Genomic DNA, 26660 nt, shown 5'->3' with positions numbered 1-26660 from the left:
ATCCCTCTCTAGAATGGTCAATCCCTCTCTAGACTGGTCAAACCCTCTCTAGAATGGTAAATCCCTCTCTAGAATGGTCAAACCCTCTCTAGAATGGTCATAATGGTCAAACCCTCTCTAGAATAGTCAAACACTCTCCAGAATGGTCAAACCCTCTCTAGAATAGTCAAACCCTCTCTAGAATGGTGAAACCCTCTCTAGAATAGTCAAACCCTCTCTAGAATGGTCAAACCCTCTCTAGAATGGTGAAACCCTCTCTAGAATAGTCAAACCCTCTCTAGAATGGTCAAACCCTCTCTAGAATAGTCAAACCCTCCCTAGAATAGTCAAACGCTCTCTAGAATGGTAAATCCCTCTCTAGAATGGTCAAACCCTCTCTAGAATGGTCATAATGTTCAAACCCTCTCTAGAATAGTCAAACACTCTCCAGAATGGTCAAACCCTCTCTAGAATAGTCAAACCCTCTCTAGAATGGTCAAACCCTCTCTAGAATGGTCAAACCCTCTCTAGAATAGTCAAACCCTCTCTAGAATGGTCAAACCCTCTAGAATAGTCAAACCCTCCCTAGAATAGTCAAACCCTCTCTAGAGTGGTCATAATGGTCAAACCCTCTCTAGAATGGTCAAACACTCTCCAGAATGGTCAAACCCTCTCTAGAATGGTCAAATTCTCTCTAGAATGGTCAAACCCTCTCTAGAATAGTCAGACCCTCTCTAGAACGGTCAAACCCTCTCTAGAATGGCCAAACCCTCTCTAGAATGGCCAAACCCTCTCTAGAATAGTCAAACCCTTTCTAGAATGGTCAAACCCTCTCTAGAATGGTCAAACCCTCTCTAGAGTAGTCAAACCATCTCTAGAATAGTCAAAACCTCTCTAGAATAGTCAAACGCTCTCTATAATGGTAAATCCCTCTCTAGAATGGTCAAACCCTCTCTAGAATGGTCAAACCCTCTCTAGAATGGTCAAACCCTCTCCAGAATGGCAAAACCCTCTCTAGAATAGTCAAACCCTCTCTAGAATAGTCAAACCCTCTCTAGGATGGTCAAACCCTCTTTAGAATGGTCATAATGGTCAAACCCTCTCTAGAATAGTCAAACGCTCTCTAGGATGGTCAAACCCTCTCTAGAATAGTCAAACGCTCTCTAGAATGGTCAAACCCACTCTAGAATGGTCTAACCCTCTCTAGAGTGGTCTAACCCTCTCTAGAATAGTCTAACCCTCTCTAGAATGGCAAAACCCTCTCTAGAATTGTCTTTGATAACTAATTCTGCTGACAAAATAATGTTTCTAACTTCTATACTTTGGAAGATAAACAGCTAATGTTGGTTACCTATATAATAAAACAATAATCAGTAAACAAAGCAATTTATCTGAAAAGTTCATTTTAGTTTACAAAGATCAAATTGACTGTCGTTCTATATTTACATTGAGTATGTTTGGATTCAATAGTCTGGCATGGTTGGTGAAAAGTTAACTTAGTCTGGAGAAAAGCACACTCCACACACACACACGCACGCACGCACGCACACACACACACACACACACAGAGAGAGCCTGCTGTGAGGTCTCATACATAAAGAAGATCGACAGAAGGGTTGTTTTCTTATTTCAGTTTAATTGTTTGTGTTTTTGTTTGGCATGTCTTTCTTCCTCCTCTCCTCTCTCCTCTCTCCTCCTCTCCTCGCCCCTCCTCTCCTCTCTCCTCCTCTCCTCTCCTCTCCTCTCTCCTCCTCTCCCCTCCTCTCCTCCCCACCCCTCCTCTCCTCTCTCCTCCTCTCCCCTCCACCCCTCCTCTCCTCTTCTCCTCTCCCCTCCTCTCCTCTCCTCTCTCCTCCTCTCCCCTCCTCTCCTCTCCCCTCCTCTCCTCTCTCCTTCTCGCCCCTCCTCTCCTCTCTCCTCCTCGCCCCTCCTCTCCCCTCCTCTCCTCCCCACCCCTCCTCTCCCCTCCTCTCCCCTCCTCTCCTCCCCCGCCCCTCCCTCCTCCTCGCCCCTCCTCTCCTCTCTCCTCCTCTCCTCCCCGCCCCTCCTCTCCCCTCCCCTCCTCTCCTCCTCTCTCCTCCTCTCCCCTCCCCTCTCCCCTCCTCCCCACCCCTCCTCCTCTCCTCTCTCCTCCTCTCTCCCCTCCTCCCCTCCTCGCCCCTCCTCTCCTCCCCACCCCTCCTCTCCTCTCTCCTCCTCTCCCCTCCTCTCTCCTCCCCACCCCTCCTCTCTCCTCCCCACCCCTCCTCTCCTCCCCTCCTCTCTCCTCCTCTCCTCCCCTCCTCTCTCCTCCTCTCCTCTCCTCTCCTCCCCTCCCCTCCCCTCCTCTCCTCTCCTCCCCTCCCCTCCCCTCCTCTTTCTCTCTGGTAAAAAGCTTCAGAAAGTGCTAGAGTGTGTACGGCAAATACAAACACAAACAAATAAACACAGACCGACTGGCTGGCTGGCTGGCTGGCTGGCTGGCTGACTGACTGACTGGCTGACTGACTGACTGACTGACTGGCAGACTGGCAGACTGGCAGACTGGCAGACTGACAGACTGACTGACTGACTGACTGACTGACTGACTGACTGGCTAGCTGACTGACTGACTGACCGACTGACTGACTGGCTAGCTGACTGGCTGACTGACTGGCTGACTGACTGGCTGACTGACTGACTGACTGACTGGCAGACTGGCAGACTGGCAGACTGACTGACTGACTGACTGACTGACCGACCGACTGACTGGCTAGCTGACTGGCTAGCTGACCGGCTGACTGGCTAGCTGACTGACTGACTGACTGACTGACCGACCGACTGACTGACTGACTGGCTAGCTGACTGGCTAGCTGACCGGCTGACTGACTGGCTGACTGACTGACTGACTGACTGACTGACTGACTGACTGGCTGACTGGCTGACTGGCTGACTGACTGGCTGACTGGCTAGCTGACTGACTGACTGACTGACTGACCGACTGACTGACTGGCTAGCTGACTGGCTAGCTGACCGGCTGACTGACTGGCTGACTGACTGGCTAGCTGACTGAATGACTGACTGGCTGACTGACTGACTAGCTGACTGGCTAGCTGACTGGCTGACTGACTGGCTAGCTGACTGGCTAGATGACTGACTTACTGACTGGCTTACTGACTGGCTAGCTGACTGGCTAGCTGACTGGCTAGCTGACTGACTGACTGACTGACTGACTGACTGACTGACTGGCTAGCTGACTGACTAGCTGACTGGCTGACTTACTGACTGGCTGACTGACTGACTGACTGACTGGCTGACTGACTGGCTAGCTGACTGGTTGACTGACTGGCTAGCTGACTGGCTGACTGACTGGCTGGCTGACTGACTGACTGACTGGCTAGCTGACTGGCTGACTGGCTGACTGACTGGCTAGCTGACTGGCTGACTGACTGACTGGCTGACTGACTGGCTAGCTGACTGGCTGACTGACTGACTTACTGACTGGCTGACTGACTTACTGACACTGACTGAATAGCTGACTGAATGACTGGCAGACTGGCTCGGTGAATGACTAGCTGACTGACTGGCTGACTAATTAGCCGACTGACTGAATGACTGGCAGAATGGCTGAGTTTATTAAATTTATTTGTGCATACTGAATTAATTGTTTACTTCCCCAACCCTCTCTCCTCTCCTCCCTCCTTCCATTCCCCCCACCTCCCTCTCTCCTCTCCCTCCCATTCCCCCCACCTCCCTATCTGCTCTCCTCCATCCTTCCATTCCCCCCACCTCCCTCTCTCCTCTCCTCCCTCCTTCCATTCCCCCCACCCCCTCTCTCCTCTCCTCCCTCCTTCCATTCCCCCCACCCCCTCTCTCCTCTCCCTCCCATTCCCCCCACTTCCCTCTCTCCTCTCCTCCCTCCTTCCCTTCTCGTCCCCACCTCCCTCTCTCTCCCACTCTCCTTCCCTTCCCCACCTCCCTCTCTCCTGTCTCTCTCTCTCCTTCCCTTCTCTTCCCCACCTCCCTCTCTCCTCTCTCTCTCTCCTCCCCTTCTCTTCCCCACCTCCTTCTCTCCTCTCTCCCTCTCTCCTCCCTCCTTACCTTCCCCACCTCCCTCTCTCCCTCTCTCCTTCCTCATTCTCTTCCCCACCTCCCTCTCTCCTCTCTCTCCCTCTCTCCTCCCTCCTTCCCTTCTCTTCCCCACCTCCCTCTCTCCTCTCTCCCTCTCTCCTCCCCTTCTCTTGCCCACCTCCCTCTCTCCTCCCTCCTTCCCTTCTCTTCCACTCCTCCCTCCTCCCCTTCTCCTCCCCACCTCCCTCTCTCCTCCCCTTCTCTTCCCCACCTTCTCTTCCCCATCTCCCTCTCTCCTCATCCCCCTCTCCTCTCTATCATTTCCTCTTTCCCCTCTCCCCCCTGTTCTCCATCCCTCTTTCCATTCCCCGCACCTCTCCTCACCCCACTTCCCTCTCTCCTCTCTCTTGCTCATTTGCTTCTCTAAATCATCTGTTCTGCATGCTCAGTCACTTCCTGTTTCAGCTCAGAGCCCTCCTCCCCCTGGAGACCAGGTAATTGACAGCTCTGCTGCGTTAGCAATGACTGGACAGTGGAGAGAGGATACAATTGGCTGAAGGAGAGAAACGAGAAAGAGAGAGAAACGAGAGAGAGAGAGAGAGAGAGAGAGAGAGAGAGAGAGAGAGAGAGAGAGAGAGAGAGAGAGAGAGAGAGAGAGAGAGAGAGAGAGAGAGAGAGAGAGAGAGAGAGAAAGAGTGGAGCATTCAATCAAAAGTTAGGACACCAGCGGGAGGTTTATACAAAGTCAGATCCTAACTCTCAGAGCCAGCTGGCGTTATGGTAGTGGGCATGCTCAATATATTCAGAGATATAGGACTCTGATCATAGTGCTCTATATAGGGAACAGAGTGGTAATGCAGACACAATCTTCATTTACATAGGACAGGATTGGGCTTGGTCTGGGGGCTGGCTTGGTGGGGAGGGGGGTTCTTTCCTCTGAGCAATTATACCTGAACTGTCTCTGTCTGTCTGTCTGTCTGTCTGTCTGTCTGTCTGTCTGTCTGTCTGTCTGTCTGTCTGTCTGTCTGTCTGTCTGTCTGTCTGTCTGTCTGTCTGTCTGTCTGTCTGTCTGTCTGTCTGTCTGTCTGTCTGTCTGTCTGTCTGTCTCTCCTCAAGTCGACCCTCTTTCACTTCTTCTCTGAGTTAATCCCCAGTCCTCCCTCCCATCCCTCTGTCCTCAGGGGGTATGCATATGGTGTACAGTATGGCCTGTCAGTGGGGTGTCATGTACTTCCACCCCCCCCATGTCTCCTCTTCTCCACTCCATCTCTTCATTACCAAAGAAATTCATCTCAAAATTCAGGTGAAAAAGGGGATGATAATTACAATTGATGGACATTTTTTGAAGGGGTTTTTCATATGGGGGAAAACATACAGAATTGACAAAACTCCAAAAAAGCCTCTTCTTTTTTAAACAGCAGCTACAGTGATGTTGATGATAAACTGTGATCGCTGGTCGCGGTACAAAATGAAGTCATATTTTTAAATGCATTTAACTGCTCAAATACACTTACAAACGTCTTCTGTAACAGAAGGGATCCAATTAAGATCCTACATCTGTACCACTGCTCAGGCAGAACATTCATTACTAAAACTGTGATGGGGGGCGGGGCTTGCGTGTGTGTGATTGAATGTGATTGAATGTGTGTGTGTGTGTGTGTGTGTGTGTGTGTGTGTGTGTGTGTGTGTGTGTGTGTGTGTGTGTGTGTGAGAGAGAGAGATTCACACATCACTGAGGATTTGCAGAGAGAGAGAGAGAGAGAGAGAGAGAGAGAGAGAGAGAGAGAGAGAGAGAGAGAGAGAGAGAGAGAGAGAGAGAGAGAGAGAGAGAGAGAGAGAGAGAGAGAGAGAGAGAGAGAGAGAGAGAGAGAGAGAGAGAGAGAGAGAGAGAGAGAGAGAGAGAGAGAGAGAGAGAGAGAGAGAGAGAGAGAGAGAGAGAGAGAGAGAGAGAGTGAGAGAGAGAGAGAGAGAGAGAGAGAGAGAGAGAGAGAGAGAGAGAGAGAGAGAGAGAGAGAGAGAGAGAGAGAGATAGAGAGACAGAGAGAGAGTGGTGAGTGAGTGAGTGAGTGGTGAGTGAGTGGTGGTGGTGAGTGTGGTGAGTGAGGTGGTGAGTGGTGGTGGTGGTGGAGTGGTGGTGGTGGTGGTGGTGGTGAGTGGTGGTGGTGGTGAGTGGTGAGTGAGTGAAGTGAGTGAGTGGTGAGTGAGTGAGTGAGTGAGTGAGTGAGTGAGTGAGTGAGTGAGTGAGTGAGTGAGTGAGGAGAGAGAGAGAGATTGAAAGAGTGAGAGAGAGATAGAGATAGAGAGACAGAGAGAGAGAGACAGAGAACAAAATAGCAAGTTCTCGGTCTGACTCTAAGACAACTTTTGGACATGTCTGTTCAACCATAGTCTGTTTAGGAACAACAGAAAGAAAATCAATATCACACACATTTCCCTGACTCACACACACACACACACACACACACACACACACACACACACACACACACACACACACACACACACACACACACACACACACCCCCATGGCGTTGTGTTGTGTGTTTGGGGAGCTGTCAGTTGAATGTTTTCAGAGTTTTACCACGGAGGACAGGGAGATGCTGTGTGTTTTTCTGTGTCTGAGTGCTTTGGGCCAGATTCAGTCTGTGGTTGTCTGACAACAATCTCTCACAGTCTCACTTCAGAATTGTATGTTTTTGCACTTTTCTCTAAACGTCAAAGTTACTTCAAACGTCAAATTTTCGATGTTAATCGTTCAACTTTACATTTAGCTATTCATTCTGAAGGGTTCAGGTCAGGGTTCAGGTCAGGGTTAAGGTCAGGGTTCAGGTCAGGGTTCAGGTCAGGGTTCAGGTCAGGGTTCAGGTCAGGGTTCAGGTCAGGGTTCAGAGATAGTACTGCAATGCTTTACAGAAAATAAAGTGACAGTGCCGAATTATGATTGTTTATGACGGGACTCGACACTAAATCGTGATGAGGTAGCTCTGCCCGCGACTTAAAAACCAGTGTCACCCTTTGACCCCAAGAGAGAAACTCTCCTCTTGGTCTAAGAGTTACTTGTGTTGGTTTCCTGAGGCCCGGGATTCATGTTGATGTTTTGACCCACCAGGTGCCAAGGAGGTAAATGCCAGTGGAAAGACCTTCACAGTGACCAGTTCTCTACAGCTGCTAGTAGACCGGGACGATGATGGGGCAGCGTACACCTGTAAAGTAGACCATGTCGCCCTGTTACAGACACCACAACAGACTACTGAAGTATTGGAGGTGCACTGTGAGTATAACACACACACACACACACACACACACACACACACACACACACACACACACACACACACACACACACACACACACACACACACGTTCTTAACCTCCCTCTCTCTCTAGATGCTCCTCGTGTGGCGATCACCAATTCGTTGATGTTCCCTCAGGAGGGTCAATACCTGAAGCTGGAGTGTGTATCCAAAGGAAACCCATCGTAAGTCAACACACACACACACACACACACACACACACACACACACACACACACACACACACACACACACACACACACACACACACACACACACACACACACACACACATCCGTGAAGAACGTATGAACCCTACAAGGTCAAGTCTGAGTTGCATCTCTCCTGACCCCCCCTACCGTTGCATCTCTCCTGACCCCCCCCCCCCCCCCCCTACCGTTGCATCTCTCCTGACCCCCCCTACCGTTGCATCTCTCCTGACCCCCCCCCTACCGTTGCATCTCTCCTGACCCCCCCTACCGTTGCATCTCTCCTGACCCCCCCCTACCGTTGCATCTCTCCTGACCCCCCCCTACCGTTGCATCTCTCCTGACCCCCCCCTACCGTTGCATCTCTCCTGACCCCCCCCTACCGTTGCATCTCTCCTGACCCCCCCCTACCGTTGCATCTCTCCTGACCCCCCCCTACCGTTGCATCTCTCCTGACCCCCCCCCTACCGTTGCATCTCTCCTGACCCCCCTACCGTTGCATCTCTCCTGACCCCCCCCTACCGTTGCATCTCTCCTGACCCCCCCCCCTACCGATCCCCCCCCCCTACCGTTGCATCTCTCCTGACCCCCTCTACCGTTGCATCTCTCCTGACCCCCCCCCCTACCGTTGCATCTCTCCTGACCCCCCTACCGTTGCATCTCTCCTGACCCCCCCTGCATCATCTCTCCTGACCCCCCCCTACCGTTGCATCTCTCCTGACCCCCCTACCGTTGCATCTCTCCTGACCCCCCTACCGTTGCATCTCTCCTGACCCCCCTACCGTTGCATCTCTCCTGACCCCCCTACCGTTGCATCTCTCCTGACCCCCCCCCCCCCCCCCCCCTACCGTTGCATCTCTCCTGACCCCCCCCCTACCGTTGCATCTCTCCTGACCCCCCTACCGTTGCATCTCTCCTGACCCCCCCCTACCGTTGCATCTCTCCTGACCCCCCCCCCCTACCGTTGCATCTCTCCTGACCCCCCTACCGTTGCATCTCTCCTGACCCCCCCTACCGTTGCATCTCTCCTGACCTCCCCCTACCGTTGCATCTCTCCTGACCCCCCCTACCGTTGTCAGGCCAGACCCTGTGATGTGGACTAAGGATGGAGGAGAACTTCCAGATTTGGAGCGGATGATTGTAGAGGGAAGAGAACTCACCTTCACCACCTTGAACAAAACAGACAACGGAACGTACCGCTGTGAAGCCTCCAACCACCTGGGCACCAGCAGTGCTGAATACCTGCTCTATGTCTACGGTAAGAGAAACTCATTATTTAAAAAGACACAAAATGAACAGAGTTCTTCTACTACTTCTTCTTCGTCTACTTCTACTTCTTCTTCATCGACTTCGTCTTCTTCTTCTTCTCGGTAAGCGCTAACCTTTTTTGTTTTTGTTTTGTCTGTTGGTAATTCAACAATGCCATTTCTGTAACCTTAAAGCCTGAGATACCAAAGATTGAAAGTGAAACCTGATGATGTCTCTCTGCTTGGCACCAGGCATTAAGGAGATTGATTGGGGCCAAGGCTTCTACCCTGTAGTCTGTCCTCTGTGCCCAGACAAGGCTGGTTATATACCGAATCAACAACGGTTTGGAGCACAAAGGTCTGTTTTAGGTCACTGGAAGAATGATATCAAAATAATTATTTCAGAACATCTAGAGTCTGTCTCCTAGCTCAGTATTACATTCAATGGGAATGCTGGCAACTACCCCAGCGAGAGAGAGACAGAGTGGTTCCATGATAACTACCCCAGAGAGAGACAGAGTGGTTCCATGACAACTACCCCAGAGAGAGAGAGACAGAGTGGTTCCATGACAACTACCCCAGAGAGAGACAGAGTGGTTCCATGACAACTACCCCAGAGAGAGAGAGACAGAGTGGTTCCATGACAACTACCCCAGAGAGAGACAGAGTGGTTCCATGACAACTACCCCAGAGAGAGACAGAGTGGTTCCATGACAACTACCCCAGAGAGAGACAGAGTGGTTCCATGACAACTACCCCAGAGAGAGAGAGAGTGGTTCCATGACAACTACCCCAGAGAGAGAGAGACAGAGTGGTTCCATGACAACTACCCCAGAGAGAGACAGAGTGGTTCCATGACAACTACCCCAGAGAGAGACAGAGTGGTTTGATGATAACTACCCCAGAGAGAGAGAGACAGAGTGGTTCCATGACAACTACCCCAGAGAGAGAGAGAGTGGTTCTATGATAACTACCCCAGAGAGAGACAGAGTGGTTCCATGACAACCACCCCAGAGAGAGACAGAGTGGTCCCATGACAACTACCCCAGAGAGAGAGACAGAGTGGTCCCATGACAACTACCCCAGAGAGAGACAGAGTGGTTCCATGTCAACTACCCCAGAGAGAGAGACAGAGTGGTTCCATGACAACCACCCCAGAGAGAGACAGAGTGACGTCCACCACCCAGCAGCTCATAACTCTAATACACATTCCTGGCATACAAACATGTACCCCTTTCCTTCCTGTATATCCACCCACCTCTCCAGATTATTCCTTCTCCCCTGATGTGTACAGTGACCTGTTTAGCTGAGTCCTTTCTGCAGGAAACATACGGTCTGTATTCAGTTCAATACACTGGTTTATATCTGTATCTGTGTTCTCAGCAGCTCGGAAGGTCTCACACACACACACACACACACACACACACACACACACACACACACACACACACACACACACACACACACACACACACACACAGTACCAAACAGAGTGCTGTGGAGGGAGAAAGGGGGGGTGTAAAGGGGTATAAAACATACCCTCTCATCTCCTCCCGTTCTACCACTGATAGCACTTGTCAGATGTAATAGCTCTTAGAAAGAGAGCAGTACACTTTGACTTCTCATCTTCTCCTCTCCTTTTTTATTCTCCTCATCCCTCCCTTTTCTGTTAGAGACAGATGAGGAAAGACAGGGGGTGAGGATGGGTTAGACAGACAGACAGACAGACAGACAGACAGACAGACAGACAGACAGACAGACAGACAGACAGACAGACAGACAGACAGACAGACAGACAGACAGACAGACAGACAGACAGACAGACAGACAGACAGACAGACAGACAGACAGACAGACAGACAGACAGACAGACAGACAGACAGACAGACAGACAGACAGACAGACAGACAGACAGACAGACAGACAGACAGACAGATAGATAGGCTAATTCAATACCAGATGCAGTACATTCGCAAAGTATTCCGACCTCTTGACTTCTTCCCCATTTTGTTATGTTACAATGGATTAAATCGTTTATTTTCCTCATACATCTTCACACAATACACCATAATGACATCACAATACCCCATAATGACATCACAATACCCCATAATGACAAAGCAAAAGTAAGAAATGTTTGCAAATGTGTTAATAGCAACAACAAAAATAATATAACATACTTAAGTACTCAGTACTTTGTTGAAGTACCTTTGGCAGTGATTACAGCCTCTAGTCTTCTTGGGTATGATGGTACAAACTTGGTACACCTGTATTTGGGGAGTTTCTCCCATTCTTCTCTGCAGATCCTCTCAAGCTCTGTCAGGTTTGGATGGGTAGCTTCTGGATGGGGAGCTTCTCAAGCTCTGTCAGGTTTGGATGGTTGTCCTTCTGGAAGGTTCTCCCATCTCCACAGAGGAACTCTGGAGCTCTGTCAGAGTGACCATTGGGTTCTTGGTCACCTCCCTGACCAAGGCCCTTCTCCCCCCATTGCTCAGTTTTTCCAGGCTGCCAGCTCTAGGAAGAGCCTTGGTGGTGCCAAACATCTTCCATTTAAGAATGGAGGCCACTGTGTTCTTGGGGACCTTCAATGCTGAAGAAATGTTTTGGTACCCTTCCCCAGATCTGTACCTCGACACAATCCTGTCTCGGAGCTCTACGGACAATTCCTTTGACCTCATGGCTTGGTTTTTGCTCTGACATGCACTGTCAACGGTGGGACCTTATATAGACAGGTGTGTGACTTTCCAAATCATGTCCAGTCATTTGAATTCACCACAGGTGGACTCCAATCAAGTTGTAGAAACATCTCAAGGATGATCAATGGAAACAGGAAGCACCTGAGCTTAATTTAGAGTCTCATAGCAAAGGGTCTGAATACGTATGTATATAAGGTATTTCTGTTTTTTTTTTTTTTTATACATTTGTAAACATTTCTAAAAAAAACTGTTATCACTTAGTCATCATGGCCTTCGTGTCTTGCTACGCCGAGACAGAGCACCCAGGTTCCACAGTACGGTCATCGTGTGGCAATCCATTTACATTTACATTTACATTTAAGTCATTTAGCAGACGCTCTTATCCAGAGCGACTTACAAATTGGTGCATTCACCTTATGACATCCAGTGGAACAGTCACTTTACAATAGTGCATCTAAATCTTAAAGGGGGGGATACTTATCCTATCCTAGGTATTCCTTAAAGAGGTGGGGTTTCAGGTGTCTCCGGAAGGTGGTGATTGACTCCGCTGTCCTGGCGTCGTGAGGGAGTTTGTTCCACCATTGGGGGGCCAGAGCAGCGAACAGTTTTGACTGGGCTGAGCGGGAGCTGTACTTCCTCAGTGGTAGGGAGGCGAGCAGGCCAGAGGTGGATGAACGCAGTGCCCTTGTTTGGGTGTAGGGCCTGATCAGAGCCTGGAGGTACTGAGGTGCCGTTCCCCTCACAGCTCCGTAGGCAAGCACCATGGTCTTGTAGCTGATGCGAGCTTCAACTGGAAGCCAGTGGAGAGAACGGAGGAGCGGGGTGACGTGAGAGAACTTGGGAAGGTTGAACACCAGACGGGCTGCGGCGTTCTGGATGAGTTGAAGGGGTTTAATGGCACAGGCAGGGAGCCCAGCCAACACCCACATGTTTCTCAGCAACGTCAACACAGAACAGATCCTGTTCCCCCAGGCAGCCGTTATGCGGTCTTCCCCACACGTGCTTTGCCCAGGACGGGAATGAACCTCCTGCACATACCTGTCTTCTCTCTAGCAGTTGGCTCCCACGCAGTGTCTCCCACGCAGTGGGACCTAGCTAGCCAGTAACTAGCTAACACCAGACACAGATGAAGACCTGGCTAGCCAGTAACTAGCTAACACCAGACAGATGAAGACCTGGCTAGCCATTAACTAGCTAACACCAGACACAGATGAAGACCTGGCTAGCCAGTAACTAGCTAACACCAGACAGATGAAGACCTGGCTAGCCATTAACTAGCTAACACCAGACACAGATGAAGACCTGGCTAGCCAGTAACTAGCTTACACCAGACAGATGAAGACCTGGCTAGTCAGTAACTAGCTAACACCAGACAGATGAAGACCTGGCTAGCCAGTAACTAGCTAACACCAGACAGATGAAGACCTGGCTAGTCAGTAACTAGCTAACACCAGACAGATGAAGACCTGGCTAGTCAGTAACTAGCTAACACCAGACAGATGAAGACCTGGCTAGCCAGTAACTAGCTAACACCAGACAGATGAAGACCTGGCTAGCCAGTAACTAGCTAACACCAGACAGATGAAGACCTGCCTAGCCAGTAACTAGCTAACACCAGACAGATGAAGACCCGGCTAGCCAGTAACTAGCTAACACCAGACAGATGAAGACCTGGCTAGCCAGTAACTAGCTAACACCAGACAGATGAAGACCTGGCTAGCCAGTAACTAGCTAACACCAGACAGATGAAGACCTGGCTAGCCATTAACTAGCTAACACCAGACACAGATGAAGACCTGGCTAGCCAGTAACTAGCTTACACCAGACAGATGAAGACCTGGCTAGTCAGTAACTAGCTAACACCAGACAGATGAAGACCTGGCTAGTCAGTAACTAGCTAACACCAGACAGATGAAGACCTGGCTAGCCAGTAACTAGCTAACACCAGACAGATGAAGACCTGGCTAGCCAGTAACTAGCTAACACCAGACAGATGAAGACCCGGCTAGCCAGTAACTAGCTAACACCAGACAGATGAAGACCCGGCTAGCCAGTAACTAGCTAACACCAGACAGATGAAGACCTGGCTAGCCAGTAACTAGCTAACACCAGACAGATGAAGACCTGGCTAGCCAGTAACTAGCTAACACCAGACAGATGAAGACCCGGCTAGCCAGTAACTAGCTAACACCAAACACAGATGAAGACCTGGCTAGCCAGTAACTAGCTAACACCAAACACAGATGAAAACCTGGCTAGCCAGTAACTAGCTAACACCAAACACAGATGAAGACCTGGCTAGCCAGTAACTAGCTAACACCAGACAGATGAAAACCCGGCTAGCCAGTAACTAGCTAACACCAAACACAGATGAAGACCTGGCTAGCCAGTAACTAGCTAACACCAAACACAGATGAAAACCTGGCTAGCCAGTAACTAGCTAACACCAAACACAGATGAAAACCTGGCTAGCCAGTAACTAGCTAACACCAGACAGATGAAGACCTGGCTAGCCAGTAACTAGCTAACACCAGACAGATGAAGACCTGGCTAGCCAGTAACTAGCTAACACCAGACAGATGAAGACCTGGCTAGCCAGTAACTAGCTAACACCAGACACAGATAAGGGAAACATTTTCTGACACCCCACAGTCAAATTTTGGAACAAGTAAAAATCAAATCAAATCAAATTGTATTGGTCACACATATATTTAGCAGATGTTATTGCCGGATGTAGCGAAATGCTTGTGTTCCTAGCTCCAACAGTGCAGTAATATCTAACAATTCAAGAGTAGCTATGTAGAATAGCGAGTTAGCTATATAAACCATGCCCCCTCTGCAAACATGCCTTCTCTGATGCTGGTTACAAGGCGGTAGTTATTTCAATTAAGCAAGAAAATATGTTTTACCAGCCTTTTCTTTTTGAGTAAATTGTAGTGTTTAACACACATGACTACATTCTTCCCTTCTAGGCCTTTGGCTTTCACCAAGTGAGTTCCTTAGCTAAATGTTGTCATGACAATGGAACTCTATCAATGGCCTAGTCTTACTCTAACATATCAGGCTTGTCACATTATACTAGTTTGCAAAGAGATGTGTAGTGGCCTGTTGGAAGCCAGCCTGAATCAGAATATCCAACTGTTGAGTTGCTTCTTCACCTGCATTCAGAATAACTATCAGGATTAGGTGACTTTATTAACAAACCACTTCCCAAACCATCTAAATCAGAACAACCTTTTCGGGTTTGGGTGCAATAAATCTAACTGATTGGATTAGTTTAGAATAATTTATGATATTTATCTTTGTGTAGTATAAGATTAATCATTTAATCATTGTACATGCAAAAACATAGATATTAGAGAAGTCAACCTGCAGTAGAGCATGCTGGGAATTATGATAATGATGGGGGTGGTTTTGATGGGACTGGTTTACTCTCCAGAGTCTAGAACAATAAATCTGGTTATTTTACACCAGTGACTGTTAATTTCACTCTTACAGAGTGAATTTAAATCCTGAATCAACAGTAGAAATGATACCCTGAAAAATCCACACAATTTGCTGTGCACACACGCTCACACACACTCACACACAGTCACACACAGTCACACACACTCACACACACTCACACACACTCACACACACACCAGTGGCAATCAGTGCCGTTTAAGATGAGGAAGGACAACAACAACAAAATCCGTTCATGAGCGTGACCTTATTCCTATTACAGCATATTGGATGACTGTCATTCATATTTCATTCACCCAGTTCAATGTAACAGTGATAGGTTTAGGCTACTACATCATACAACATTTTTCAGGTCTAGAGAAATTTGAGTAATCAAGGAGACAGACAGTGACACATTCAATACTGTTTTACAGACTCTTGCCAGCATCTAGCTGATCTAGGGTGTATTCATAAGTCCAACAGTTGCAAACAAGAGTTTCTGTTGGACAAATACAGGTATATTTATCCCCGTCTTGTTACTTTTGTTTCCATTTAATAAGAAACTTTTTTTCAACAGAATCTGCGGAATAAATACTCCCTTGATCACACACAAACACAGTTCACTTTCATAGCAGCCACGCTGTATAATTCCTTCTTGCATCTATGCGCTCTCCTCCTCTCACCTTGTCCCTTCGCTTGTGGACTTCAATGCACAACACATCAGCTGTGTGTGACCAGGTGAAAAAACCTTCCAAGCCAAACCCTATCATAACCGCTACACACAGCCAACATCGTTGTCCCCATATTAGCTAAAGTAACATCATAGTCGACATAGCTAATAGAACTAACGCGTTAGTAAACCCGCTAAAATCATGCAGTACAGTCAGTCAGTAAGCCGTTAAGCAGTGACACTGGCGGCAATAAATAAATTAGTAAAACCAAAGCTTACCTTGACTTGGAAGAGTTCCAGTGTTGTGTTGGATAGTCATAGCTAGCTAGCTAACATATTATCCCCCTGTTTGGGGCAGGGTGTTTGAGTGGGCTAAACTTTCTAGCTGCATTTGCTAGCTAAGTAAGTGAAACAAAGTGAGAAATCTCTCTATCTCTCTCTTGCTTCTCCTTCTGTTCAACTTTGAGTCACCACATCTTATGCGCTGCAGTGCTAGCTAGCTGTAGTTTATGCTTTTAGTACTAGATTCATTCTCTGATCCTTTGATTGGACGTCCTCCAGAAGTTGTCATAATTACAGTGTAACTCTATGGAAGGGGGTGACAACCATGAACCTCCTAGGTTTTGTAATGAAGTCAATGTACCCAGAGGAGGATGGAAGCTAGCTGTCCTCCGGCTACACCATGGTCCTACCCTACAGAGTGCTGTTGAGGCTACTGTAGACCTTCATTGCAAAACAATGTGTTTTTATCAATTATTTGGTGACGTGATTATATTTAGTATAGTTTTATCTAAAAAAAAGGATAACTATCTAAATGTTGCACATTTTAAAATGTTTTTTTTTATTCACTGAGGAGGATGGTCCTCCCCAACCACTGAAGCACACACACACACACACACACACACACACACACACACACACACACACACACACACACACACACACACACACACACACACACACACACACACACACACACACACACACACACAAAACACACACACACACACCAACTCAGCCAGGTCAAATGAAATAATGTGTTCAACGTTTACTTTCTTATCTTATTGTTTATTTATAATATTCACCTTGTGATGTTTTAGTCACGACGTCTCTCTTGGAAGTTGTACCGTTCTGTGTCTATAGAAAAGGGAAGTAAATATAAAACCTTAATAAGTATGCCTCGCTGAAGTTGAATTAATTTGTATTATTTTCGGCGCTGAATGGATCTGAAAGCCCTGAGCAGGAATTAGGGAAAGTTAATTAAAAAAGTTGGAACAAAACTGTGTGAACCAATCAGGAAGGAGGGGAGATGAATGCAGAAATAGTATATTATAATATATATAAATATATAAATAGTGTATATTGTTGACCAGATGAGCTTGAAAAAAGCTGTTTAATATGTGTTTGATCTTTACATAAATATTATTGTGAGAAATAAAGGTGTAGATTTAGATAGAGAAAGAAAGTGAGAGAGAGAGAGAGAGAGAGAGAGAGAGAGAGAGAGAGAGAGAGAGAGAGAGAGAGAGAGAGAGAGAGAGAGAGAGAGAGAGAGAAGAGAGAGAGAAAAACAGAGAAACAGAGAAATTAAACAAATATTTACCATTTTTATTTGATTGTATTTAATTGAGACAGTGACAGAGAGAGAGGATTATGAAGGAGTTCATGTCTGTTAAAGGTTTCACTTTCTGTGATTTAATTATATTCATCAGGATACAGTTTAGACATCCCATGCCCTTCTCTTTCCCTCCCTCCATCCCTCCCTCGTTCCCTCCATCGTTCCCTCCCTCGCTCCATCCCTCCCTCGTTCCCTCCCTCCCTCGTTCCCTCCCTCGTTCCCTCCCTCCCTCCCTCGTTCCCTCCCTCGTTCCCTCCATCGTTCACTCCCTCCCTCCCTCCCACCCTCCCTCCCTCCCTCGTTCCCTCCATCGTTCCCTCCCTCCCTCGTTCCCTCCATCCCTCCCTCCCTCGTTCCATCCATCCCTCCCTCCCTCGTTCCCGCCATCCCTCCCTCCCTCCCTCGTTCCCTCCATCCCTCCCTCCCTCGTTCCCTCCATCCCTCCCTCCCTCGTTCCCTCCATCCCTCCCTCCCTCCCTCGTTCCCTCCCTCCCTCCCTCGTTCCCTCCATCCCTCCCTCCCTCCCTCGTTCCCTCCCTCCCTCCCTCATTCCCTCCATCCCTCCCTCCCTCGTTCCCTCCCTCCCTCCCTCCCTCATTCCCTCCCTCCCTCCCTCATTCCCTCCATCCCTCCCTCCATCCCTCCATCCCTCCCTCCCCCTCCCTCCCTCCCTCGTTCCCTCCCTCCCTCCATCCCTCCATCCCTCCCTCGTTCCCTCCCTCCCACCCTCCCTCCATCCCTCCCTCCATCCCTCCCTCCATCCATCCCTCCCTCCCTCCCTCCCTCCCTCCCTCGTTCCCTCCCTCCCACCCTCCCTCCATCCCACCCTCCCTCCATCCCTCCCTCCATCCCTCCCTCCCTCCATCCCTCCATCCCTCCCTCCATCCCTCCCTCCATCCCTCCCTCCCTCCCTCGTTCCCCATCTCTCCCACTAATGACCATGGCGATAAATGTCATCTGTGATGATTCATCTCCATTTTCCTCTACTGTTTCTGATCCAACATCCTCAACCAGTTCTCCCTGCAGGAAGAAAGACCATACGGCATGACACACACGCGCAGTTAGCCCAGCAGGGAGATGGACACCATGGTATGACTCATCATCTTCCTCAAATAAAGAGAGAAAGGAAGGAAGAAATTACATCCTCCTTAGCCTGTGTGACACAGCCTGACAGGACAGACAGGACAGACAGAGATTAGTTCAAACATGGGACAATGTGGTCGAACGAAAACCTCTGTGGAATCACGACAACATTCAAAAAGTACCAAAACATGATGTTCCCTGTCTCTTATTTCCCCTCCACCATTCCCTCTCTCGGTCTGAAAATATTGCCCCTCCTCCTTCCTTCCTCCTTCTCACTCTCTCCTGTTCCTCCCTCTTTCCTTCTCCTCTTCTCCCTCTCTTTCCTCTTCCCCCACTCCCTCTCTTTCCTCTTCTCTCTCCCTCTCTTTCCTCTTCCCCCACTCCCTCTCTTTTCTCTTCCCCCTCTCTTTCCTCTTCCCCCTCCCTCTCTTTCCTCTTCTCTCTCCCTCTCTTTCCTCTTCCCCCTCTCTTTCCTCTTCTCTCTCCCTCTCTTTCCTCTTCCCCCACTCCCTCTCTCTCTCCTCTTCCCCCTCTCTTTCCTCTTCTCTCTCCCTCTCTTTCCTCTTCCCCCACTCCCTCTCTCTCCTCTTCCCCCTCTCTTTCCTCTTCCCCCTCTCTTTCCTCTTCTCTCTCCCTCTCTTTCCTCTTCCCCCTCTCTTTCCTCTTCTCTCTCCCTCTCTTTCCTCTACCCCCTCTCCCTCTCTTTCTTTTTCCCCCTCTCTTTCCTCTTCCCCCTCTCCCTCTCTTTCCTCTTCCCCCTCTCTTTCCTCTTCCCCCTCTCCCTCTTTCCTTCTCCTCTTCCCCCTCTCCCTCTCTTTCCTCTTCCCCCTCTCCCTCTTTCCTTCTCCTCTTCTCTCTCCCTCTCTTTCCTCTTCCCCCTCTCCCTCTCTTTCCTCTTCCCCCTCTCCCTCTCTTTCCTCTTCCCCCTCTCCCTCTCCAACCTCTTCCCCCTCTCTTTCCTCTTCCCCCTCTCCCTCTCTTTCCTCTTCCCCCTCTCCCTCTCTTTCCTCTTCCCCCTCTCCCTCTCTTTCCACTCTCCCCTCTCTTTCCTCTTCCCCCTCTCCCTCTCGTTCCTCTTCCCCCTCTCTTTCCTCTTCTCTCTCCCTCTCTTTCCTTTTCCCCCTCTCTTTCCTCTTCTCTCTCCCTCTTTCCTCTTCTCTCTCCCCCTTTCCTCTTCTCTCTCCCTCTTTCCTCTTCTCTCTCCCTCTTTCCTCTTCTCTCTCCCTCTCTTTCCTCTTCCCCCTCTCGCTCTCTTTCCTCTTCCCCCTCTCTTTCCTCTTCTCTCTCCGTCTTTCCTCTTCTCTCTCCCTCTCTTTCCTCTTCCCCCTCTCCCTCTCTTTCCTCTTCTCTCTCCCTGTCTTTCCTCTTCTCTCCCTCTCTTTCCTCTTCTCTCTCCCTCTCTTTCATCTTCCCCCTCTCCCTCTCTTTCCCCTCACTCTCTTTCCTCTTCCCCCTCTCTTTCCTCTTGTCAGGCTGGTGTAATAACAAGAGTAACCAAAGCACTTAATGATGTTGCTGCCGTAAAACGGACAACTTCATTATCGGCAGAGAGAGAATGAGAGGGTGAGAGATGGAGAGGGGGTGGGAGAGAGTGAGAGAGACAGAGAGAGACTAAGAGGGTGAGAGATGGAGTGGGGGTGGGAGAGAGAGAGAGGGAGAGAGAGAGAGAGGGTGAGAGCGGGTGAGAGATGGATAGGGTGAGAGATGGAGAGGGGGTGGGAGAGTGAGAGGGAGAGAGAGGGTGAGAATGAGAGGGGGTGAGAGATGGAGAGAAACGGAGAGAGAGAGAGAGAAAAACGGAGAGAGAGAGAGAGAGAGAGAGAGAGAGAGAGAGAGAGAGAGAGAGAGAGAGAGAGAGAGAGAGAGAGAGAGAGAGAGAGATGGAGTGACAGAGAGAGGGAGAGAGAGAGAGAGAGAGAGAGAGAGAGAGAGAAATGGAGTGACAGAGATAGGGAGAGAGAGAAACAGAGTGACAGAGAGGGGGAGAGAGAGAGAGAGAGAAACGGAGTGACAGAGATAGGGAGAGAGAGGGAGAAGGTCTTGTCGAGGGTCGTTAACCGTTCTTTCCTTTAGCGCCCCTCTTAACTCTCCTCTATTGCCACAATCATTCCTGGAAAAGGCATTTTTGATGGTTCCTCATCGACATTCACCCCTTCTTTTTTATTTCTCCCCTCCCCCTCCCCCTCATCTCCTCTCCTCCCCTCCCCCTCCCCTCCTCCCCTCCCCCTTCTCTCCTCCCCTCACGCCGTGCACTTAGCCTGCAAATAGTGATTCAGGGTGTTTCTGAAATGTCACCACGGCTGCATCCCAAATAGAACCAAATTCCCTATTTAGTGCACAACTTTTGACCAGACATTCATAGGGCCCTAGTGCACTATATAGGGCATCGGGTGCCATTTGGTACATCAGCCCAGACAGCAGCGGTAGGCCAATTAAAAGCCTGTAGTACCTCGTTTCTAAAAAAGAGTATCGAGAACATGAATGTAAAAAGCCAAGGTGATACTGTCACACCGTATTTTATAAATCGCTTTAATGGGATGAAAGAAAGTGAGAAACATTTAGCCTTGGTTGGTTATTGGAAACATTGGTAAAATACATTTAGCCTTGGTTGGTTATTGGAAACATTGGTAAAATACATTTAGCCTTGGTTGGTTATTGGAAACATTGGTAAAATACATTTAGCCTTGGTTGGTTATTGGAAACATTGGTAAAATACATTTAGCCTTGGTTGGGTAAAACATTGGTAAAATACATTTAGCCTTGGTTGGGTATTGGAAACATTGGTAAAATACATTTAGCCTTGGTTGGTTATTGGAAACATTGGTAAAATACATTTAGCCTTGGTTGGTTATTGGAAACATTGGTAAAATACATTTAGCCTTGGTTGGTTATTGGAAACATTGGTAAAATACATTTAGCCTTGGTTGGTTATTGGAAACATTTGGTAAAATACATTTAGCCTTGGTTGGTTATTGGAAACATTGGTAAAATACATTTAGCCTTGGTTGGTTATTGGAAACATTGGTAAAATACATTTAGCCTTGGTTGGTTATTGGAAACATTTTGGTAAAATACATTTAGCCTTGGTTGGTTATTGGAAACATTGGTAAAATACATTTAGCCTTGGTTGGTTATTGGAAACATTGGTAAAATACATTTAGAAAAACATTGGTAAAATACATTTAGCCTTGGTTGGTTATTGGAAACATTGGTAAAATACATTTAGCCTTGGTTGGTTATTGGAAACATTGGTAAAATACATTTAGCCTTGGTTGGTTATTGGAAACATTGGTAAAATACATTTAGCCTTGGTTGGTTATTGCATTGGTAAAATACATTTAGCCTTGGTTGGTTATTGGAAACATTGGTAAAATACATTTAGCCTTGGTTGGTTACATTTAGCCTTGGTTGGAAAACATTGGTAAAATACATACATTTTAGCCTTGGTTGGTTATTGGAAACATTGGTAAAATACATTTAGCCTTGGTTGGTTATTGGAAACATTGGTAAAATACATTTAGCCTTGGTGGTTATTGGAAACATTGGTAAAATACATTTAGCCTTGGTTGGTTATTGGAAACATTGGTAAAATACATTTAGCCTTGGTTGGTTATTGGAAACATTGGTAAAATACATTTAGCCTTGGTTGGTTATTGGAAACATTGGTAAAATACATTTAGCCTTGGTTGGTTTGGAAACATTGGTAAAATACATTTAGCCTTGGTTGGTTATTGGAAACATTGGTAAAATACATTTAGCCTTGGTTGGTTATTGGAAACATTGCCTTGGTTGGTTATTGGAAACATTGGTAAAATACATTTAGCCTTGGTTGGTTATTGGAAACATTGGTAAAATACATTTTTAGCCTTGGTTGGTTATTGGAAACATTGGTAAAATACATTTAGCCTTGGTTGGTTATTGGAAACATTGGTAAAATACATTTAGCCTTGGTTGGTTATTGGAAACATTGGTAAAATACATTTAGCCTTGGTTGGTTATTGGAAACATTGGTAAAATACATTTAGCCTTGGTTGGTTATTGGAAACTTTGGTAAAATACATTTAGCCTTGGTTGGTTATTGGAAACATTGGTAAAATACATTTAGCCTTGGTTGGTTATTGGAAACTTTGGTAAAATACATTTAGCCTTGGTTGGTTAAAACATTGGTAAAATACATTTAGCATTTAGCCTTGGTTGGTTATTGGAAACATTGGTAAAATACATTTAGCCTTGGTTGGTTATTGGAAACATTGGTTTAAAATACATTTAGCCTTGGTTGGTTATTGGAAACATTGGTAAAATACATTTAGCCTTGGTTGGTTATTGGAAACTTTGGCCTTGGTTGGTTATTGGAAACTTTGGTAAAATACATTTAGCCTTGGTTGGTTATTGGAAACTTTGGTAAAATACATTTAGCCTTGGTTGGTTATTGGAAACTTTGGTAAAATACATTTAGCCTTGGTTGGTTATTGGAAACTTTGGTAAAATACATTTAGCCTTGGTTGGTTATTGGAAACTTTGGTAAAATACATTTAGCCTTGGTTGGGTATTGGAAACATTTAGCCTTGGTTGGTTATTGGAAACATTGGTAAAATACATTTAGCCTTGTTGGTTAAAATACATTTAGCCTTGGTTGGTTATTGGAAACTTTGGTAAAATACATTTAGCCTTGGTTGGTTATTGGAAACTTTGGTAAAATACATTTAGCCTTGGTTGGGTATTGGAAACATTGTTCAAATACATTTAGCCTTGGTTGGTTATTGGAAACTTTGGTAAAATACATTTAGCCTTGGTTGGTTATTGGAAACTTCGTTCAAATACATTTAGCCTTGGTTGGTTATTGGAAACATTAGTACAGGACATTTAGCTGTATGTGATCCACCATTTTAAGGGGGCAAGAGTTAATGGTAGAGCTGGACATAAAAGGGCAAAATGGTCCTTTGTAGGGTAAAGCTGGTAATGTGTTTTAATGGGCTTTATCCATTATCTCAGGTTGGTGTTTTGAAACAAACGGTAATGCACCATAGTGTTAATGGTGATAATGATAATGATGGAAGGTAAAGTGGTGTCTTTGTGTTAGGTTAGATTTCTATAGGCTCGGGAAAAGAAGAGGTGTAGCATAGTCTGATAAGGATCCTGTCCCAGGCCTGGTCGCACTCTGATGACCTCAGAGTCATTACGGGACGATAACACCGACAGAACAGGGTTATGTTATGCTCCGCGTCAGGTCACAGTCTGCTGCCGTGACTTACAGGACATGATTTCTGTTCATGATTTAAATTACCTGAATACATTTTCCCTTGGTTGTTATCTCGTTAGCATACAGTGGCACTGATGTTTCTTATCTTTCCCTTTAGCTTTTATCTACATACATTTCTCTATTCCCTAGTCATTATCTCGTTTAGTATAGCGCTAATGTGTATTTTTCTTAGCTTTCTTTTTTTATCTCCATAGACTTTACCTCAGCTATGCTTCCAGCAGCCATCGTATCAAGTCTATGTGTTTTACAACAGTCCACTGGATCAGTCCACAAATGAAGCAGAGATGTGTAGATTATTTTGGAGAAATGAAGCAGAAATGTGTAGATTATCTTGGAGAAATGGAGCAGAGATGTGTAGATTATCTTGGAGAAATGGAGCAGAGATGTGTAGATTATCTTGGAGAAATGGAGCAGAGATGTGTAGATTATCTTGGAGAAATGGAGCAAAAATGGGTAGATTATCTTGGAGAAATGGAGCAGAGATGTGTAGATTATCTTGGAGAAATGGAGCAAAAATGGGTAGATTATCTTGGAGAAATGGAGCAGAGATGTGTAGATTATCTTGGAGAAATGGAGCAGAGATGTGTAGATTATCTTGGAGAAATGGAGCAAAAATGGGTAGATTATCTTGGAGAAATGGAGCAGAGATGTGTAGATTATCTTGGAGAAATGGAGCAAAAATGGGTAGATTATCTTGGAGAAATGGAGCAGAGATGAGTAGATTATCTTGGAGAAATGTAGCAGAGATGAGTAGATTATCTTGGAGAAATGTAGCAGAGATGAGTAGATTATCTTGGAGAAATGTAGCAGAGATGAGTAGATTATCTTGGAGAAATGTAGCAGAGATGAGTAGATTATCTTGGAGAAATGGAGCAGAGATATCTTGGAGAAATGTAGCAGAGATGAGTAGATTATTTTGGAGAAATGTAGCAGAGATGACTAGATCAAGTCAAAGCCTTGGTTTCTCTGAAGGAACTGCCTCGCCTACTTCACCAACTACTTCTCAGACAGAGTGCATCAGTGTGTCAAATCAGAGGGCCTGTTGTCTGGAACCTCTGCCAGTCTCTATGGGGGGCCATAGGGTTCAATTTCTCGGTCTGACTCTTGTCTCTGTATACCACAATGATGTCACTCTTGATTCTCTGATCCACCTCTACGCAGACGACACCATTCTGTATACTTCTATATCCCTTCTCTGGACACTGTGTTAACTAACCTCCAGATGAGCTTCAATGCCATACAACTCTCCTTCCGTGTCCTCCAACTGCTCTTAAATGCTAGTAAAACTAAATGCATGCTGCCCGCCCATCCAGCATCACTACTCTGGACGGTTTTGACTTATGTGGACAACTACAAATACCTAGGTGTCTGGTTAGACTGTAAACTCTCCTTCCAGACTTACATTAAGCATCTCCAATCCAAAGTTCAATCTAGAATCAGCTTCCTATTTCACATCAACGCATCCTTCACTCATGCTGCCAAACATACCCTCGTAAAACTAAATGTCCCACCGATCCTTGACTTTGGCGATGTCATTTACTAAATATCCTCCAACACTCTACTCAGCCAATTGGATGCAGTCTATCACTCTGCCATCCGTTATGTCACCAAAGCCCCATACACTACCCACCACTGCGACCTGTACGCTCTCGTTGGCTGGCCCTCGCTTCATACTCGTCGCCAAACTCACTGGCTCCAGGTCATCTATAAGTCTTTGCTAGGTAAAGCCCCTCCTTATCTCAGCTCACTGGTCACCATAGCAGCACCCACCAGTAGCACGCGGACCAGCAGGTATATCTCACTGGTCACCCCCAAAGCCAATTCCTACTTTGGCCGCGTTTCCATCCAACTACCTCATCCCCATACTGTTATTTATGTTTTGCTCCTTTGCACCCTAGTATCTCTACTTGCACATCCATCTTCTGCACATCTATCACCCCAGTATTTAATTGCTAAATTGTAATTATTTCGCCACTATGGCCTATTTATTGCCTTACCTCCCTTATCTTACCTCATTTGCACACACTGTATATAGACTTTCTATTGTGTTATTGATTGTATGTTTGTTTATTCCATGTGTATTTCTGTGTTGTTGTTTGTGTCACACAGGTTGGCCAGGTTGCAGTTGTAAATGAGAACTTGCCTACCTGGTTAAATAAAGGTCAAATAAATCAAATGTACATTTACATTTACATTTAAGTCATTTAGCAGACGCTCTTATCCAGAGCGACTTACAAATTGGTGCATTCACCTTATGACATCCAGTGGAACAGTCACTTTACAATAGTGCATCTAAATCTATGTAAATCTATGTAAAAATGTAAAAAATTAAAAAATCCTCATCCTTTATCTTCGCTCAACTAAACTCGCTAAGCATAACTTTGGCTAACAGCTGCAGCTAAATTCAAAGATGATATGCTAATATTATGCTCCTATGAGGAGTTTCCAACAAAAGAGAAAGGAAGGGCCATGGATGGAATGTAACACTGAAATCTTAGCATGGCAGCCATTTTGTTTTGGTTTTCAGCCAATTAATGATTCAGAAAATATTCAACTTCCTGGTGATGTGTGTTCCTCTCAAACCTGATTGGCAGGTGACCTATGACACGGTTGTGCTAATTTAATATTTAATGGCAGATAGCAGGATGAAGGGGAATGAACACTGGCTCTACTGTCAAGTATAATATAAGGGTTGTACGTTCAATACATTTGCGTCCCAAATGGCACCCTATTCCCTATGTAGTGCACTACTTTAGACCAGAGTCCTATGGCACCCTATTCCCTATGAGAGTTCAAATCAAATCAAATCAAATCAAATGTATTTATATAGCCCTTCGTACATCAGCTGATATCTCAAAGTGCTGTACAGAAACCCAGCCTAAAACCCCAAACAGCAAACAATGCAGGTGTAAAAGCACGGTGGCTAGGAAAAACTCCCTAGAAAGGCCAAAACCTAGGAAGAAACCTAGAGAGGAACCAGGCTATGTGGGGTGGCCAGTCCTCTTCTGGCTGTGCCGGGTAGAGATTATAACAGAACATGACCAAGATGTTCAAATGTTCATAAATGACCAGCATGGTCGAATAATAATAAGGCAGAACAGTTGAAACTGGAGCAGCAGCACAGTCAGGTGGACT

The 26660-nt window shown here is 46.7% G+C and overlaps 1 protein-coding gene across 3 annotated transcripts in view; it reads left to right on the top strand.

The window, feature by feature from the left end:
• Positions 1 to 26660, top strand: part of cadm2a (cell adhesion molecule 2a) — an 895315-nt gene that overhangs the window by 806366 nt on the left and 62289 nt on the right. For all 3 annotated transcript variants that reach the window (XM_046317256.1, XM_046317254.1, XM_046317255.1), the window contains exons 6-8: positions 7118 to 7279; positions 7396 to 7486; positions 8590 to 8768. In XM_046317256.1, the coding sequence (XP_046173212.1) occupies positions 7118 to 7279; positions 7396 to 7486; positions 8590 to 8768 (432 nt within the window). The remainder of the gene's footprint in view (positions 1 to 7117; positions 7280 to 7395; positions 7487 to 8589; positions 8769 to 26660) is intronic.

Source organism: Oncorhynchus gorbuscha, linkage group LG20 (assembly GCF_021184085.1).
Source record: "Oncorhynchus gorbuscha isolate QuinsamMale2020 ecotype Even-year linkage group LG20, OgorEven_v1.0, whole genome shotgun sequence".
Classification (NCBI taxonomy): domain Eukaryota; kingdom Metazoa; phylum Chordata; class Actinopteri; order Salmoniformes; family Salmonidae; genus Oncorhynchus; species Oncorhynchus gorbuscha.
Note: the sequence above shows the minus strand (reverse complement) of the source record. Positions and strands in the feature narration are given on the sequence as shown.